General features: G+C 54.3%; 7 protein-coding genes across 7 annotated transcripts; 3 read left to right on the top strand and 4 right to left on the bottom strand.

Annotated features, from left to right (window-relative positions):
• Positions 1-378: 378 nt before the first annotated feature.
• CLAFUR5_20324 (uncharacterized protein) lies at positions 379-642 on the bottom strand (the record flags this gene model as incomplete). Its single annotated transcript, XM_059463160.1, has 1 exon — positions 379-642. One exon carries the CDS (start codon positions 640-642, stop codon positions 379-381), a length of 264 nt encoding a protein of 87 aa, XP_059319077.1.
• An 832-nt stretch (positions 643-1,474) lies between these two features.
• Positions 1,475-3,468, bottom strand: CLAFUR5_10988 (uncharacterized protein; the record flags this gene model as incomplete). Its single annotated transcript, XM_047910136.1, has 4 exons — positions 1,475-2,085; positions 2,119-2,182; positions 2,213-2,244; positions 2,331-3,468. 4 exons carry the CDS (start codon positions 3,466-3,468, stop codon positions 1,475-1,477), a joined length of 1,845 nt encoding a protein of 614 aa, XP_047765480.1.
• Positions 3,469-4,244: 776 nt separating this feature from the next.
• CLAFUR5_10987 (uncharacterized protein) lies at positions 4,245-6,218 on the bottom strand (the record flags this gene model as incomplete). Its single annotated transcript, XM_047910135.1, has 2 exons — positions 4,245-5,953; positions 6,011-6,218. The coding sequence occupies 2 exons, from the start codon at positions 6,216-6,218 to the stop codon at positions 4,245-4,247; spliced, it is 1,917 nt and encodes a 638-aa protein (XP_047765477.1).
• Positions 6,219-7,767: 1,549 nt separating this feature from the next.
• Positions 7,768-8,652, top strand: CLAFUR5_10986 (uncharacterized protein; the record flags this gene model as incomplete). Its single annotated transcript, XM_047910134.1, has 1 exon — positions 7,768-8,652. The coding sequence occupies one exon, from the start codon at positions 7,768-7,770 to the stop codon at positions 8,650-8,652; it is 885 nt and encodes a 294-aa protein (XP_047765476.1).
• Positions 8,653-9,606: 954 nt separating this feature from the next.
• On the bottom strand, positions 9,607-13,419 carry CLAFUR5_10985 (ISWI chromatin-remodeling complex ATPase CHR11; the record flags this gene model as incomplete). The annotated part of the gene is made up of 2 exons (XM_047910133.1): positions 9,607-12,983; positions 13,032-13,419. 2 exons carry the CDS (start codon positions 13,417-13,419, stop codon positions 9,607-9,609), a joined length of 3,765 nt encoding a protein of 1,254 aa, XP_047765479.1.
• Positions 13,420-14,011: 592 nt separating this feature from the next.
• On the top strand, positions 14,012-16,044 carry CLAFUR5_10984 (uncharacterized protein; the record flags this gene model as incomplete). Its single annotated transcript, XM_047910132.1, has 2 exons — positions 14,012-14,258; positions 14,315-16,044. The coding sequence occupies 2 exons, from the start codon at positions 14,012-14,014 to the stop codon at positions 16,042-16,044; spliced, it is 1,977 nt and encodes a 658-aa protein (XP_047765478.1).
• Positions 16,045-16,381: 337 nt separating this feature from the next.
• CLAFUR5_10983 (uncharacterized protein) lies at positions 16,382-17,133 on the top strand (the record flags this gene model as incomplete). Its single annotated transcript, XM_047910131.1, has 2 exons — positions 16,382-16,452; positions 16,503-17,133. 2 exons carry the CDS (start codon positions 16,382-16,384, stop codon positions 17,131-17,133), a joined length of 702 nt encoding a protein of 233 aa, XP_047765473.1.
• Positions 17,134-17,150: the final 17 nt, after the last annotated feature.

Raw genomic sequence — 17,150 nt, 5'->3', positions numbered from 1 at the left:
AGAACATGGAGCACGGTCCCCTCCCTCAGCGGCGGGCCGCGACATGTGACGCACTCGAGTTCAAGTGAAGGCCTTGCAAGCAAGACCGCGATCCCCTCCCTCCTCTCCATCTCTAGCCTCATCCACGCCTCAACACCATCCACCATCTTCATAACCCTCCTCCCCAGCGGATACACCTCCACCTCCACCGTCGTCTTCTCCACCACCTCCGATCCCAGTCCCTTGCACTCCTTCTTAAACTCCCGCACCCGTCTGTACGCCCCATATACCGTCCTCTCCACCCCAGCCAGCGGAATCTGCTTCACAAAGTCTCGATGATCTAATTCGAGAGAAGAGAACCATTTACTGCAGATGAATTGATCTTGGACCTGGGAGGGGTTAGTGGAGGTTGGGTGATTTGAGGGGGAGGTAGGGTACTGTGAGTTTGGTGGAGCTGTAGTAGGAGGCTGCGACTTTGGTGCGGGATGTGTGGTCGATTCGGAGGGAGTGGGGTGGGGTGTAGTCGGAGTTGATTTCGACTGCGCCGTTGAGGACTGATGCAAATGTGATCTTGTCGAGAAACATATCGAGGATCATGTCTCGGAGCTCTTGTGGTAGTTGAATAATGCGAGCATTGAGTTGCATCGTGTCGACGGTAACCATCTTCGAAGCAAATGACCAAGCAGCGTTCCTGTCCTCAACAGCGAGAGCACAAATAAACGACCCCAACCGCGGCTCAAGTCCAACAACAATAAGAGACAACTCGTGGTTGCTAGAGATATAATTAAGATCAACGAGTAACTCGCCTTTTGGAAAGCAGAACTTGTGTACCAAGAGCCAAGGGGATCGGCGACCAGGGTTGCGTATAGTAGCCTTGCAGAACGATCGGAGCTCCGACAAACTATCCCTTTGAAAACTCACGGTCAATTAGTTCCCGTTAGTGTACGAGATCAAGCACAACATCAGATTAGCTGCAACCCTTGCCTTCCCCCGGTCTTTGATCCACCACGGGCCTTACCCGTCCGCTGCAACGAGGCTCTTAACCACCGACAGGACTGCAAAGGGATCGGAGTTTCTTTTTCGTGATGCCTGTCCTGTAGCCTTGTTAAAAGCTCGGATCCGTTCCGAGTTACACTTAAGTCAAGTAGACATAACTCATCGTCACGGCATTTGCGATCACTATGCCTACCTTATATACTCGAAGTGTATGATGTGACTCGGCCCCGAAGCCTAACGTGCTCCTGTGAGAACATTCTCTGTCAACGTCATTTCGGCGCCCTGCGATAAGTAAGAATAGAACTGGGCGAGCAGAAAAAATGTCCTGACATGTCTGCTGTCACGCATGCTGTTGATTCACTTCTTGTCGATGTCCGATCTAGCTCGTCGTACATTCGCACCACTCCGGGCTAGCGACTGGAGCGGTAGCCCGCAGCGGCGCACCCCGGCACAGTGACAGGTATCTGCGGCCCATTCAACGTCGGCACAACAACCTCCATCACCCCTTGCTCGTCAAACGTGACTTTATCAAGCGTTGTCTCACGATGCGTTCCATCACCATTGGGATCGCAAAGCGATGGTACGCAATATACCACTCATCAGTTCCCGGCACGTTGATCATCGAGTTATGCCCCGTGGCAAGAATTCCCTCCTCCGGCCTCTTCTCTAGCACGACGCCATGATATGTCCATGGTCCAGTGGCGCTGGGACCAGTAGCGTAGCCGACACGGTAGTTTTCACTGCCGGTGTTATCGATGGAGTATGTGAAGTGGTAGAATGGCTCGCGATAGACTACGAAGCTGCCCTCGCGGAACTCTGTCAGGCCGGAGATGTTTTGGAGCGTCGAGGGAATGATGGAGATCATGTCTTCTGCTAGTTCGGCCATTACTGGGTTGCCGTTGCCCCAGTAGAGGTAATACTTCCCAGTCTTTGGATCGAGGAATGCATCTGGGTCGATGGCTTGGCCAGAAGTGACAGCCTCGTTGTTCAGGATCATAGCCTCAGCTTGCGCTGTGAAGGGCCCCTCTGGAGAGTCTGCAACAGCCACGCCGATGGTCTTACGGTCGTAGATTGGGTTCTGTCCAGAGAAGTAGAAGTAATATTTGCCATCTCGTTCTGTGATTGTTAGAGCCTAGGCATTACCAGCAGCCCAAGGGACGTTGCTATTTGTGCCATTGAGAGTAAGGAATGGCTCGGAAGATCTTTCCTACTTAACGAGGTTCGAGGGCTTCTATACATAGAATTGGTTGCCTCCCCAGCCAGGAGTACCTACAGCTGATCAATGGCTGAACATCACAGCGTCTTATAATCACCTAGCTTACCGTCAGTTATTGGATATATGTAGTAGTCTCAGCCGAAGACGGCAATGTTGGGGTCTGCGTACAATCCTGGTATTCTCTCACCACGCCTAAGAAGGGCGCCATCGTCCCGAACCTTCAAGTTGGAGCTGGTCAATCGGCTCAGTTCTGCGGCTGTCACGGGGATAACAGTGCCGTGTCGTGGGCTTGCTGGCAGCTTGTAGTTTGCGGAGACCTTCCAATCGGGCTTGGCAATATCAGCAGTCTCGAGTGGGATGTAGCCACGGCCACCATACTCGTCGACGAAGAGGTAGAACTTGTCTCCATTGGCATCTCCAGGGTTTGATTTGAAAGAGGTCGGTCCTTCGATGGCTTGCGTGCCAGCGTTCTTGCCGATGCAAGTGGCGATACTGGTCCATCCGTTCAGCTGAGCGAGCAGATCCTGCGAAGACTCTTCGATGATGTCGGTGCAGCCAGAGACGGCACCCTCGTCCTTGGTGAAACGGTAGAAGGTACCGTCAACCTCAACAGTGGTGGAGTCTATGCGAGAGGTGCCAGCGTCTTGCCAGATCTTTGGCTCACTGAAAGCCTTGAAGTCCTTAGTGGTCGCATACAGCATGCGATGGTACGTAGCACCGGTACGATTCGTGTCAGTATCCTCGTAAAGAGACGAGGCCCAGTAGACAATGAACTCGCTGGTTGCCGTGTCGTAGAACGCTTCGGGTGCCCAAGTGTTGCCAGCATCTTCAGGAGAGACAAGAACGTGTCGTTGCTCAGACCAGGTCACCAAATCGTTGCTCTCCCATATCTCAAGGTATCGACTCCCAAACTTCACTGCGTCGCCCCATGATGTGCCGGAGCCGATTGAGAGGTCCGTCGCAAGCAGCCAGAATGTGTTGCCGTCTTGCGATCGGATGATGAAGGGATCGCGAAGACCTTTGGTGCCTTGATTCGACGACAGAACTGGCTGGCCACCATTAAGCTCTTGCCAATCTAGAGCATTGTTTCCGTTGCTGGCGGCGAAGTATATCTTCTCCCCCTCAATGCTGTTTCCCGTGAAGTATGCAAACATGTAGCCTTCATAGTCCGCCGCTTGCCGCGTTGCATGTTGGCCAGCATGGCTATCGGGTGGTGCTGCTTGAGCAGATACTGCCGCAGCCAGGGCGGCCAGTGCCTTCAAGGTGAATGTCAACATGCCGATGGTGCTCGAGAAGTCTTCGACAAATCATGTCAGGACTCTTAAGTGAACCCATTTAGCCAAGCGATCGGCATTTCTCCGAATAGAACACGTCTCGCTTTTTGTCAGGTCATTTGCAACTTGCAAGGCCCTGGCCCCTGGGCAGAGTTTCTCCAGATCTCGGCATGTGGAGCATCCTTCGTACCGGCAAGTACAGTACAGTACATCTATGCACCCCACGTCTTGGCCGGCGTCACGAAGCATGAAATGCCGGGGATACCATTAGAACTTAGAAGGATTGGTGGAATTGGATATGAAATTTTGCCAGAGTTCGAGGAAACCACAGTTACGCGTGGTGCCCGAGCACGGCCACGTCGCAGACAGACATCCATCATCGAGTCAGTAATGTGGCATGAGCACCTTCCCGACGCAGCAGACGCTTCGATTCGAGCAACTGCCATATGTAGCGTTTTGAAACCTGTTCTCCCAGGGTTACCGCCGCAGCCAGAATGGAAATGTTCGTGCTTCCTGATCGAAGGGGCATCGGCCGCACATCAGTCCACGATCATGCTCACAGTCAGAAGGTGAGAGTCGGGACCATCCCTGTCGTAGGGCACACACTTTTTAGCCCAGGGCATCAACTTTTATCATACAGTACAGTAATATGCTACATTAGAGCACATCTGCCTTGGCTATGCTGTACATCTTTCTCTGTTTCCCATGATGCTAGACTCCTCGCTAGACCACACCAATACATTGCAAAAAGATCTTACACATCCCTCCCAGCAAGCCCATCAAAACCTGCCACCATCATGCTGCATCCTAATCGGCAACACCGTCTTCCCACCCGCACTCCTCCCCTGCTGATGCACCGGCACAGGCGGCGCCTCCGTAGCATCCGCATAAATCTGATAATCCTGATACTCCGAGCTCATCCTGGCTGAATTACTCATCCTCTTCGACTGCGGCCGCTGCGGCTGCGCCAAACTTGCACGCCTCAGCTGCTGCGGCCACTTTGACGTATCATCAGGCAACGGCGTTCTCAACCCGTCATCTTCCTCAAACTCAGAGCCTAGATGGAAAGGCTCCGTCTGTCCCGTCTCCCTTCCCCCAGTCGCCCATGTGGGGGGATGTACCCACCATTGCTCCGTGCGTGGCTCGCCGTAAGGACCGGTCCATTCTTTCAGATCACCATCCCGTCCGTGGAACGACCGGGCGGAGAAGCGGTTGGGAAAGGCTGGGGTGTGGCTGGTGCTGCGAGGCATTAACTTGGCAACGGCGTCTTGGATCGTAGTTTGGATTGCTTCGTTGGTGCCCGGAGGCACGATGTCGGGGGAGATTTCGTATTTGCCTCCGAGACGGGTTTCGATGAAGTGGCGGGGTGGGAGGATTTCGAAGTCGATGACGGGGAGGATGCGGTGGAAGATGTGGTGATTGTGGGTTTCGCGGGTTATGATCTCTTGGACGTCTTCGTGGTGGGTGACGGTTACCGTCTCGTGTGTCACGGCCGGTGCGTAGGTTGTGTGGTAGTCGACGTCTTCGGTGTTGCGAAGGTCGACGATGCCGGAGAGGTCGATTGGGGTGGAGGAGTCGTGGATGCCGTTCTCACACGCTCTGAAGGGGTCGGGGTTGTGAGATTGGTTGGAGTTATACTCTTGCTGAGGAGCAGTTCTGGCGTTGGAGATATGTTCTTGGACATGCGGCTCTGGGAGTGGTTTCTGAAGGCTTGAGCTCCTCATATGACCAGTCTCTTGACCATGCTGAGCAGAGCTGGTGCGTGGCGGGATAGCGACACCGTACCCAATGTCACTATCGATCGACTTTCGCAGATCAGGGACGTCTGGCTTATGCACGAGCTGACCAGATACACGATGAGGCCTGTCTAGTGATGCTCGCGCTGCTTCAGAAGATAAAGACGTGCGACTCTTAGTGACCTTCAATGGGTCAGGGAAGTCCTCCAAGCCGCCGACTCTCTGATCCTCGTTCTGAGCATGGCCGTGGCTGGAGACGTCCTTGGAGCGACGATTGGGATTCGTCCTTGTTGTTGTCGTTGATGTCACTGCATTACCAGTGGTTGTTGTCGTTGTTGTCACAGCAGTGCCAATAGGTGCTGGCTTAACATGTACCCGGTTCTGGCCATCCTGCTTGTACTCATACTCCAAAAGCCGCTCCTGCTGCTGTTGGGCGAGTAAGCGCTCTATGGGCTGGCCATTAGCCTGGCTGTTCGCAGTGGTCGGTCGACTTTTCCGACTCTCGTAAATTGGCGGACCACGAAGTTCTTCGGCCACATTTGTCTTGCCGCCCTGGGCATTCGATCCGCTGAGTGGGAAGTTGCCGTTTGTAGGAGACACTGGCGCCCAGTTGCCATCTGGATACAGTGCTTTGGCCGCAGCGACCTCCGCTCCAGATGGTAGATTTTGTGGTGCATTATACGAAGGCTCTCTGTTAAGCTGTTCCCGCTGCAACGAGATTCTCCTGCTGCCAGAGCCAGATCGTGAACGTCCTGAAGGACACATCATGTTAGCCAGCGCTCTGTTCGACTATGCTGTCCTACGCATACCAGAGCCTTGCACCAGATCGCGTAGTGACCGTTTCGAGCGCCGTCGTTGGAGGTGTCCCGTCTCTATCGCACCATTCTGCTGCTGAGCCCCCGCAGCTGGAGCTGTTGCTTTCGGCGATGATGCACTACTGGAGGCATCGCTTGGTCCTCGTCTGTGAAACAATCTTCCAAGACGACTCCTCGGCGATTTGGGCGAGCTGGAAGACATTGAGCTTCTGCCAGGCTTGATCCTAGATTTGAGCAGCTGCCTTGATGTTCTGCGAATGCACAATTGTCACAACGACTGCTACTGCTACCACCACGAACTCCAACCTCGTATCAGAGCTCTGTCAATGGATGGCAAGCTTGAGGCTCGGTTGCACCTGCTGGACGTCAACAAAAATTATGCTGGTACTGCGTCATCGCTAGTCCAAAGGGGTCAAGAGGCAGTTGGGTGGCGTCCTGCTGGTTCCAGCCCTCGTGGACCTTTGTCGCTCACAGATGAGGGCACCAGCCACAGACGAAGGGCCTGTTGTCCCGTGCGATACGTACCAGTTCTCGGTGCGTGGCGTGAGGAGGCAGTTTGTAAATAGTGGAGCCCGACAGCTGTGAAGATGTGCGATGTGCGATGTGCTGTTGGTAACGTCATATTTCAAATGGCTGTTGGTTCATGTTCCTGCCGTTAACCGGGCAGTCCAGCTCAGAGGTGGGATAGAGTCCGTAAGCAGTCGCGGGTAGCAGCTAGCAGCTAGCAGCAGCAGATCATCGTAGGAGCGTTGGAGTTTGTGGTCAATAAGACGACGGACCGTCAGATAGAACAAACACCACTATGCGATGGCATGCATAGTGTTATGATAGTGGCATGTCTTGTGCAATGTGTATACCAAAGATCTGGTACCCGGTTTTGCCATCCCTTCAGATCCCTGCCACAAATCAGCGATCGCTCGGCGCTTGGCAGACGGCACGGTCCATTCGGTGGCACCTTGCGACATGGATCGCGTCAAACCGCGTCCACCGGTCTGGACTTCCTCCTCTGCTTCACCTCCGACACCTCAAATGCATCTCTGCCTTGTTTGGTGCACTGCGCTGTCGAACATGGCTCCGTCTCGCTCTCGCACACTATTGAACGCACTGAACAGCCACCGCTACGGCGCTACCCCCGCTGAAACCACCGAAGCCAATACTGACGATGCGTGGCGGTGCGTCTATGGCAGACTAACGGTAGGTGAAGAACATGTTCCATTGATGAGTATTGAGAGCTACATCATCGAGCGTCTTCCGGTCTCTTCTGCCATCGAAACAGGGATTGCGTGTCGATTGCTGGCAGAACACGTGGAGCAGTGGCAAATCTGCAAGTGCTCCAGCAACAACCCCCTCCACTCACCGTCCAGCTACGCGCCTTCCGAGCTCCCATCCAGGTGGATCACAGGCTCTCTCTCTATTGACAATTGTTCGATACCGACCGAGCCGTCGGATTGGACCTCCTCTCTGGGCGGCAGACCCGCAATGAGCACACTTACGCGAGGCTTGTGTGGCTAGTGCACCAACATGGCGTCAAGCATGAAAGACCTTTGTTGCAGTTGTGCCTGACGAGCATGACGTCGCTGAAAGACTGGTAGCCATGATCACATCGAGCATGAGAGTACATAACGATGCTCGTCTTCCCCTCTGGAGCATGATTCCCACATCATCATCCTACATCAAACGGCTCATCATATCGTTCCGTTCATATCACATCAAATTCCACTGCAACCACCACATTACCAAACCAAATCAACATGGACAAGGCAAAGGCAGCAGTTTCGGACTTCATGTCCAAGGCCGGTCAGCACGACACCACCGTCCACGAGAAGGTTGCTCCAGCAGTCCAGAACGAGACTGTCACACGCACCCACCATGACAACGTCACCACCGCTGTCGACAAGGAGGTTCACCAGGACCACTACCACACCTCCGTCCAGCCAATTAAGGACACCCAGACTCTCCCAGAGCAGCACCACCACAACTTGGTCGGTGTCGAGCACCGCAACTTCGAGCATGGCAACAAGGCCGATGTCGACCGCAAGTTGAACGAGACCGCCGCCCAGTTCCGCGACTCTACCCAGCGTGTTGAGGGCCAGCACACCACCAGCCAGGCTCCAGCCATTGGCGGTGAGCACATGCACCACCACGTCCACGAGACCATCCAGCCAGTCATCAACAAGCAGACCATTGAGCCACACGTTACCCACACCACCGTTCCCATCCACGAGGTGCATCACAACTCTGCACAGCACCACGCCACCTCCGCTCTCCCAGCCGTCTCCATGTCCGACTTCAAGAAGGAGGGCGGTGTCCTCTCCGGCCGTGAGGAGCGCTACGACGGCTTCGAGGGCGAGCCACGCTCCATCGGCGGCCACAGCTCCAGCACCCACACTGGCACTCACGGCACTGGATCCGGCCTCACCGGCGAGCACAGCCACGGCTCCAATACTCACGGCCACGCCGGCGGTGCTGCCCCAGCTGGCGGTATTGGTGCAGGTGTCGGTTCTGGTGCGGGCCTCACTGGCAGCAACACCCACAACTCCACCCAAAGCAACAAGGATGGCAAGCCAAGCTTGATGGACAAGCTTAACCCAAAAAAGGATGCTGATGGTGATGGCAAGGCTGGCTTCATGAAGTAAATTATGCATCATGCAAGATTGAAGGCATAATCTGGAGGAAAAACAATACCCAACGAGAACGATGATTACGATGTATTATAGCGATAGTGTGGTGCCATATTCTGTGGCCACCTGAATGAAAGAGATATCTTGGGAGAAACCCATCCCAGCGCCATACTGATTGCATCTATTGCTGACCAATGCCTCCATCACTGTTTATCTACTCACTGTGATCAATCTAGCCACCACGATCGCCCTACAAATGCACTCAGTACCCTTACCACTGCCATCCTCGACAATCACTGTGAGACGTTCCCGTCACCTCCATCAACATCTCTAAAAGCCTGGCGCCTTCTACTACTAACAACCGAAGCGCAAAGTACCTCATCGCGTCACTCCAGCTCTGACGTCGCGCTTCTACAAACCCAACATCCGCAGGCTCATCTAGTTGGAGCAGCGACAACATTGTGCAAAGGCTCGTTGTATACCTGAAGTGCTATGAAGTGTATATCTGAGGTGCTATGAAGTGTATATGAAGCACAACCTAAAGCTTCCTCCAAAACAATGGCCGAATCCAAGCCAGCACACCGACCATACCATCCTGGATTCTCTTCGACACGTAATGCGAACTGTATCACTCGGGAGCTTTGCACAATTCTTGGATGTGGGATGCTTGTGAATATGATGGATGATAGAAGGGCTCATTGCTCGGCGAGTTGGAGCGGAACATTTTTTTTCACGGCCTTTAGGATTAGGGTGGCACGTCTTTCTGGAGAGCGATAGCACAGCGTGAAAATTCTCTAATGTATCATACGAACCTGATTGTATCGTTACAAGTACAGTATGCCCGTCGTATTTAGCTAACACTACAAAGGACGAATGCGCCTCAGCGAGTCGTCTCGTCCCTCAAACGCTCCAAAACATCAACGAAAGGTCTGTTTGCCGCACGAGAAAGTTTGTAACAGCAACCGCCAGCTACGCGACGCGCTGCTTCTTCGCAGAACGCGGCGACGAGGCAAGCTCGGGAGTTGAAGAAGGCAGCGCCGAGGAAGGGCCATTCAGCTTCAAGCGGATCTTCTGGTCGGAGGGCGGTGCTGGCGATGCGATGTCGGATGGTACAGAGGACAGCCCAGAGGATGAGGGGCCGTTCAACGTGACGCGCTGCTTCTTGCCTAATGCTGTTTGTGGTCCGGGTACTGCTTTGACACGTCCTGTCTGTGGACTTGGAACGGCTGTTTGCGGACCTGGTATGGCCTTGACACGTCCTGTCTGCGGGGCTGGAGCAACGGTCTTGGCACGCGCCTTCTTCGTGGACGACTTGGCAGAGGACTTCGAGGTTGGTGGTGGCGTGGCGTTGATGGGTGTGTCGACCTCGCTAAGGGTATCAGGAGTCGTGTCATCAGTGCCAGTGCCGAAGAAAGCTGCATATTGCGCTTCATAGCGTGCTTTGGCCTTGATCGCTTCGTTCTTGGTGTGCTCATTCTCCTGCCACCCCTGAGTGCAGTCGGAGCAGTCGATATAGTACGCCTGATCGACCTTGCCGAACCCCGTCATGACAAACTCTGGCAGTGTGTCGCCAATGAGGTTAGCATTGTCGAAGTCCAGACAGTCCTCACAGAAGCCCTTGTCGCACCAGCGGCAGCGGAAGATGAGACCGCCTGCGTCTGTGGTCTTCGCGCCGCAGTCGTAACATTCGTGTTGTGGGCAGTTGAAGCTGCCGCCGAAGGACTTGGTTCTTGGATCCCTACCCAAGCACTTTCGGTGGTAGGAGCGCGGACAGCGCTGGCAGGTCAGGAGTTCACCGCCATCCCAGCATGTCTGGCAGAAATCTTGATGGTCGATCTTGGCCTTCTTTTCTCGAACAGGTTCGGCAAGGCGAGGATCTTTCCCAGCGAGAGTGGGCACTGCCTCCCAGTCTGCACAGTTGAGACTCTCCTTCGATATTGCAAAGCCATCGATCATGACAGTGGTATTCTTGCCGAGGCGTCGATCGTTGCGGCTGAGATTTGCGGTTTCCTCCATCTTCTGCTCAATGGCTTTCATATGCTTCTTACCCTCAAACACTGCAGTCTCGACTTTCTCGATAGAGCTCAACCACTCCTGCTCATCCACCTTGGCATTGCCACTCTCGTCGGCGACCAGCGCATCGAGTGGCTGATCTTTGCACTTCTCAAGAGTGGTCTCCCAATCCCAAGAGAGCATCTCAGTGACATCGATCTCTGGGCGTGCCAGCGTTTGGGCACCTCTGCGTAGCAATGACTGGAGTGATGCAGTATCGAGGTGAGGCGCTTCCTCGCTTTCGTTTTCGAGCGAATCAGCCTTGCGCTTCTTGTCGAGGCTTTGAGTCGAATGAATATTGCGCATAGACTCTGTGACCTTGGCTGAGAGGTAGAGCTTCTTGCGTATGCGACCCATCATCTGTTCTTCCACGGTACCCGATGTGCAGAGCTTATATATGGTGACCTTCTGCGTTTGCCCGATGCGATGTGCTCGAGCCTCAGCTTGAAGGGTCATTTGTGGATTCCAGTCTTCGTCCAGAAAGACTGCTTCTGTGGCCGATGTCAGATTGATGCCGAGGCCACCAGCTCTGGTCGATAGCAGCATGACTTTGAAGTCACTCGACTTGTCGTTGAACAACCGAATGCTCAGATTGCGCTGAGCCCGACTCGTGCGTCCATCGAGACGAGCATAGCGGAACGGTGGTGCGTAGCCAGTGGTACCCTTGAGAGCTAGCAGTTCACCAACAAGGTCAAGCATCGATGTGAAGCCCGAGAAAATCAGGACCTTCTTCTTTTGCTTGATGACGAGCTCGTCCAGTAGCTTGTCCAACACGATGAACTTGCCGGAAGCATTCTTCACGTGGTTGTCGATCTCATACTCCAGTGGTGCGGCACCTTTGAGCATGTAGGGATGACTGCAAACTTTGCGTAGCTGCATGACCAGGTTCATTAGCTTCTTCCAAGCACCCGTGGTCTGTTCAGCTTCTTCATGCTGCACGGCTTCTTGCATAATAGCACGGCTCTCAGCCCAGACATCGGTAGTGTCGACGTCCTCAGTCTTGTCGACCGCAGCTCCGGCTCGTTCCAGCATTTTGAGCTCCTCGTCGTTGCTCTCCTGCTGCAGCATCTGTGCTTCCTTTTCCTTGGCGCCACCGAAGAGGTCGTCAAGGGTGCCAGAATCGGCCTTCGTCAACAGTCGGGTATACCAGAAGCGTTGCATTGGAGTGAGCGGAACGTAAAGCAGAACCTCTTCCTTGGGAGGGAGACCAAGATTTACGCCAGGGCTGTTCTTCATGCGTCGAAGCATGATCAGCTCGAGCAGTCGGCGTGCTTCATTCATGAAGCTCGTTGATACGCTACCTCTGCCGATATCAAATGCCTTCTGGAATCTGTCCCCGGTGTCAAGTGTGAAGACCTCTGGAAACAGCCAATGTAGAAGCGCCCACATTTCCTTCAAGTTGTTTTGAAGAGGGGTGCCGGTCAGCAAGAGGCGGTACTCGGCGCTGAGACCTTGCAGAGAAGAGGACACGTCGGATTTCTCGTTCTTGATCTTATGTCCCTCATCCAGAACACAGTATCGCCAGACAAAAGATCGCTTGAACCAGCTGTCCTCGCTTCGGAAAGTGTCGTACGTGGTGACCACAATATCGATACGGTCATCTGGCTGCTCCCCTTTCTCAAATCTCGCCTTCTGTATCATGCAATCGGCCTTGATCTGTGCGCGCTCCGAGACTGGGCCATGGAATCGTATCACATTCAGTCCTGGTACCCACTTCCGTGCCTCGGAGATCCAGGACGAAAGTACACTAAGTGGACAAACGACCAGAAACGGTCGAAGCTCACCCGTGGTCGGTTCATTCTCACTCAAGTGTTGGAATAGCGCCAGAGTCTGCAGTGTCTTTCCAAGGCCCATCTCGTCACCGAGGATTGAGGACATGCCGTTCTCGTGCATGTGGACAAGGAAAGAGAGACCGTCGAGTTGGTACGGCTTCATGTTGGCCTCGACACCATCCGGTTGCTTGGTCAGCACGGCGTATGGTGCACTTTCAGCGTGTTGATCCGCGACTGAAGCCCGGGCACGATGCAGCTTGGCCAAGTAGCTGTTCTCTGGCAGTAGTGGCGCAAAGTACTGCTCGTGAGTAAGAAGAAAGGCATCACGCTTTGGCTTTGTGTGGGCTGCAATATCATCGCGAACCCGATTTCGTGCTGTCTCGACCTTCACCTTTGACGGCCGCCCTGGTCCAGTGTCTGATCGTAGCAGCTTCTTTGACTTCTTCGAGAATGTCTTCTTCTTTTCTGGTCGAGCATAGCGCACAGTCGATCTGGTAGATCTGGCTGGGAGGGCTCGAGTGCCTGACAGGAGTTAGTGATGGCCAAGTATTGGTGAATACGGAGACTTACCCCGTGGACGGGGTGCAGCAAGGGTACCGCGTGGTGCAACTTGAATTGTGTCCGAGGTGAGCTCGTCCTCGTCGTCACTCTCATCTTGCTCATCCTCTGAGAGAGCTTCCGCCACCTGAGGCGCATCATCATACATTGACGATCGGTCGGACTCGCCTGGCGAGGTGGGTGGAGACTCTTGGTATGTTACCGGCTGCTTTGCGCCGCGAAGCTCGTGACCGCCGCTCACCCGGTTCATCTTGGACACAGATGTGGGTGATTTTGTGGCACCCCAAGATGCGAGTATGCCCTCCATGCCCGCGCGTGAGACCACTGGGACCACCTTGCGTCGCTTATTCGGTGGCGAAAAGTTAGGGGCGAGTTCGTCGTAATCCTCTTCTGGGTACATGTAGAGTGCGGGAAGTGCTTCTCGCGGGCGCGTGAAGTTCAAGTCGCTGAATTTGGTGGGCGAATGCAGACAATGGCGCCGTGTTGCGAGCTGCAGGTGTCAAATGTGTTTGCAGTGGTCCACTCTAGGAGGTAGATCCCTGTGCCTGCACGGACGGGTCGCTGCTTGTGTCGGGCTGCGACAGGTTGAGAAGCAAGAACAAGAGAAAGGAGCAAGAGGCGGAAGTGGAAGCGACGTCGACAGCAACTTCTGCTTTCCGATGAAGTGAGCAGTGTGAGTGATGTGGTGGTAGTCGAGATCGGGAGTCAGCGACTTGACTTTCGCGTGTCGACCGCGATAAAGTTTCGTCGGGGCAACGCGACGCGTTTGGCAGGGATCCTGCGGGCTCGGCAGATCTGCCGAAACCTGGCCGGCGATCATGCAGGCCATCGTCACAAGCTGCAACTGCACTTGTTGCGCACAAGAAGATGTGGTGAATGGCCGCCATAGTGTACTGACCATGGCCTCTCGATAACATCGACTACCGCGTCCCTCCTCAAGATGGTACAGAATCACACTTAAGCCCGCCACATCATCATAGCCGCTCCCGAACATGGCACGATTCTACCCACTCTACGTGCGTCGCAGTGATGGCAAGCTCGAGATCATCACAAAGGGCGCCAAGCGGAAGGAGACGAATTCGCCCACCGACGACCAGCTGGATCAGAAGGCGGACAAAGATGGCGTCAGCGACTACTACCGGGAGGTCAAGCCTGAAGAGACGAAACACCTGGACTGGCGGCGCAAGCTTGGTGGCATGCTAGCAAGAGAGCTGGACTGGAAGGACAAGTCGGGAAGCGGTATGTGTGGCCTGGTATCAGTAGACGTACTGGCAGATATGTTGACCATACACCAGACCACGGCTACATTCTCGTCAGCTTCCCCGAGAACTATCGCCTCTACGAGCACGTGAAAAAGACAGAAAGAGATGGCGAGCTGGAAGTCAAGAACAAGACACACGCCGCCGGTGGTAACGACAGACAAGATGCATACCTCTATGGCCATCCTGCGGGACGTCGGAAACGCTTCAGGAGTCCAAACGACTTCTTCCCGCATCTGCTGTGGCTCAGCACCGACGAGAGCGGCGATCCAGACAACTGCAGCTGCAAAATCTGTTCTCCCGAAGATCTTGAGAATCTAGTACCAGGTGCTAAGCTCAAGGCTGAGAGGTCTTTCAAGCAGGACTCTGAAGCGAAGCCCAGCATCAACCAACCAGCGCCGATGGCACGGCTGAGCAGTGCGCAGAACATCAAAGCAACGCCACCTGCTCCGAAGCCGGTGCCAACTCCTCTATCTCCTGCAAAGTATCCAGACCAGAACATCGACAGACAATACAAAGGCTTCATGTTCCGACCTGGCGAACTTGTCTGGTTCTCGCGTGGTCAAGCATGGGGTCTTGCTACGGTGCTGGGACGGTGGATCAAGAACTCGGGCGGCAGCAACAGAAACACCTTCCACTATTCCGTACAGCCATTGTCGCACCCAGGCGGGAACACTGTACCCATGACGAAGACAACAGAGGAGCTGCGTCCGTGGCTGGCTTGGAGCGTACCTCAGTTCACTATGAGCGTCCTGAATTCCATTGCAGAGCCGCCGCGATACGAGCATGCTGACTGGCATGGCATGCTGCACGGCAAGTATGGCAAGGGTGACTTGGAGGTTGATGCTTCAATCCTGGCCTCCAAGATGGTCGACTCGACGTATACCCCGTTCAACAGAAGCAAAGCTACGCAGCCGGAGGCTGGCGTGTTCCAGCAGCACTACGACGGCATCTACCTGGGTTGCGAGAAGATATGGGTCGGTGATCCAGTACGACTGCACATTGGCTCTGGCACCGACATCATTGTCGTGCACGACATCGTCGAGCGCAAGAGAGTCTCGGCGATGAACCCTAAGCAGGTTCTGGAACAGTCGTGCAGGCTCGTGGGCGATGTTTACAAGCTGTCCGCCGTCACCCATCGAGACCCCAATGTGCCAACTCCGGCTTCACCCAACAACAACCCACAGCTACCGCAACGCTTGACGGACGACTTGGCTTACCGGAACTCGCTTTCGATCCGCATAAGACAAGTGGCCAACTACTGGCAGCTGATCAAACCAGGCCACGCTGTCAATCTGGACGACATCAAGGGTCGCTGGTACGAGGCCAGTCTCCTACTGCCCCTACTCCAGCCAGCACTTTTTGCCGGCGCGCAGAAAAAAGGCGAGGTCCAAGAATCCTCCCTATGGATGAACAGCCGCGGCGACTGCATCAACAGCAACAGACCAACCCATCTTCCGCGCCTCCCTCGTGAGAACCATCGAAGAGACTCCCGGAAATTGGCGTATGGCCAATCTATCCCACCAGATGCTGAGTTCAAGGATGGTATTCAGCCTCTGGACACGCAGCCGGAGAATGTTGATCCCAATCTCGATGGCTCTGCTGCTGGATCTAACAGTGATAATGCAATTGACATTGATCCGAAGTTTGATACTGCTGATGATGCGTTGCATCAAGACACAGGTCATGGTGGGCTGGATGAGTTCATGAACCTTGATGGTATGGACGATTCGAATTTGACGGATTTTGGAGGGTCGTACTTTTAGGCCTGCAGCTTCTGATATCCGTCCATAGCTCAAGTGTTTCACTTCGGCCGTTCTACGGTATCACATGTGTAGTCGACGATCTACTCTACTCAGCTGATTGGCTCATTGCTGCCTTGGACCACGAGTGAATGCTCTCCATCGGTCGCTACTTCTAGCCGCGCTCTTCCATCAGCAACCAAACACCAACAACTTTCCACCATCTCTTCGTCTCAGATGACCACCACCGCCGGCGCCACCACGCTACCAAACGACTCTCCAAGCACCAACAACCCTTCCAACACCCCTTCGCCTCAGATGATCATCACGGCTGCCACGCTGCTGAGCGAATCTCCAAAATATGGACAGTAAAGCTGCCGTCGAAGTGCAATCCACGCCTGAGTACCTCCGAGCTCTGGACCGAGTTGCAGCGTACGAGTTTTGCCCCTGTTACTACATGCAGCTCTAACATTCGCTTCCAGTCAAACCGAAGCGCGACCAGATGTCTACATCGACATTCTCGACGGCGACATGAATATCAGACACCACACCATCGACCGAGCTGCTCTTGAGGCCCTTTCCCCACGTCTCGCATACCCTGACTTCGACGGCCGTGAGCATGGCGTCCTCAACCTTGCCGAAGAATCATATGACACCTTCAAGCTTCTCAACCACTTCATCGTCAAAGGGTCTCTGCCAACAGCAGCAGTCAACACCCTCGATGAGCTCCGCCATTACGAAGGTCTACTGATCTCCGCCTGGTGCTTCGGTTATAGGTACCAAGTACCAAAGTTCCAAAATGCTGTGATGCACGACTTGATTGGCCTACTGCAGTCCCGCGTCGATATCATATTCCATATTCAGTACACTGTTCACCAGGTCCCTATCGATACGCCACTGGGCCGGCTCCTCTTGGAGAAGTTCGTGCTAGCTAGTCGCAAGTTCGGGCCTGAGGTCCAAGCGGAGCACTGGGACTATTATGATAAGCTTCCGTCTTCGAGGGAGTTCGTCGCGGCTTTGGGTGCTGCGTTCGCGGAGTATGAACGGGATCCGATGAAGTTGGACGGAGAGCTTGGTGATGCAGTACGGGGGTCTTACATGGTGGACTTGTGAGGAGATGATACACAATC

The sequence above is a fragment of the Fulvia fulva genome, chromosome 8 (genome assembly GCF_020509005.1).
Source record: "Fulvia fulva chromosome 8, complete sequence".
Taxonomy (NCBI): Eukaryota; Fungi; Ascomycota; class Dothideomycetes; order Mycosphaerellales; family Mycosphaerellaceae; genus Fulvia; species Fulvia fulva.
This window is presented reverse-complemented; position numbering and strand designations above follow the sequence as displayed.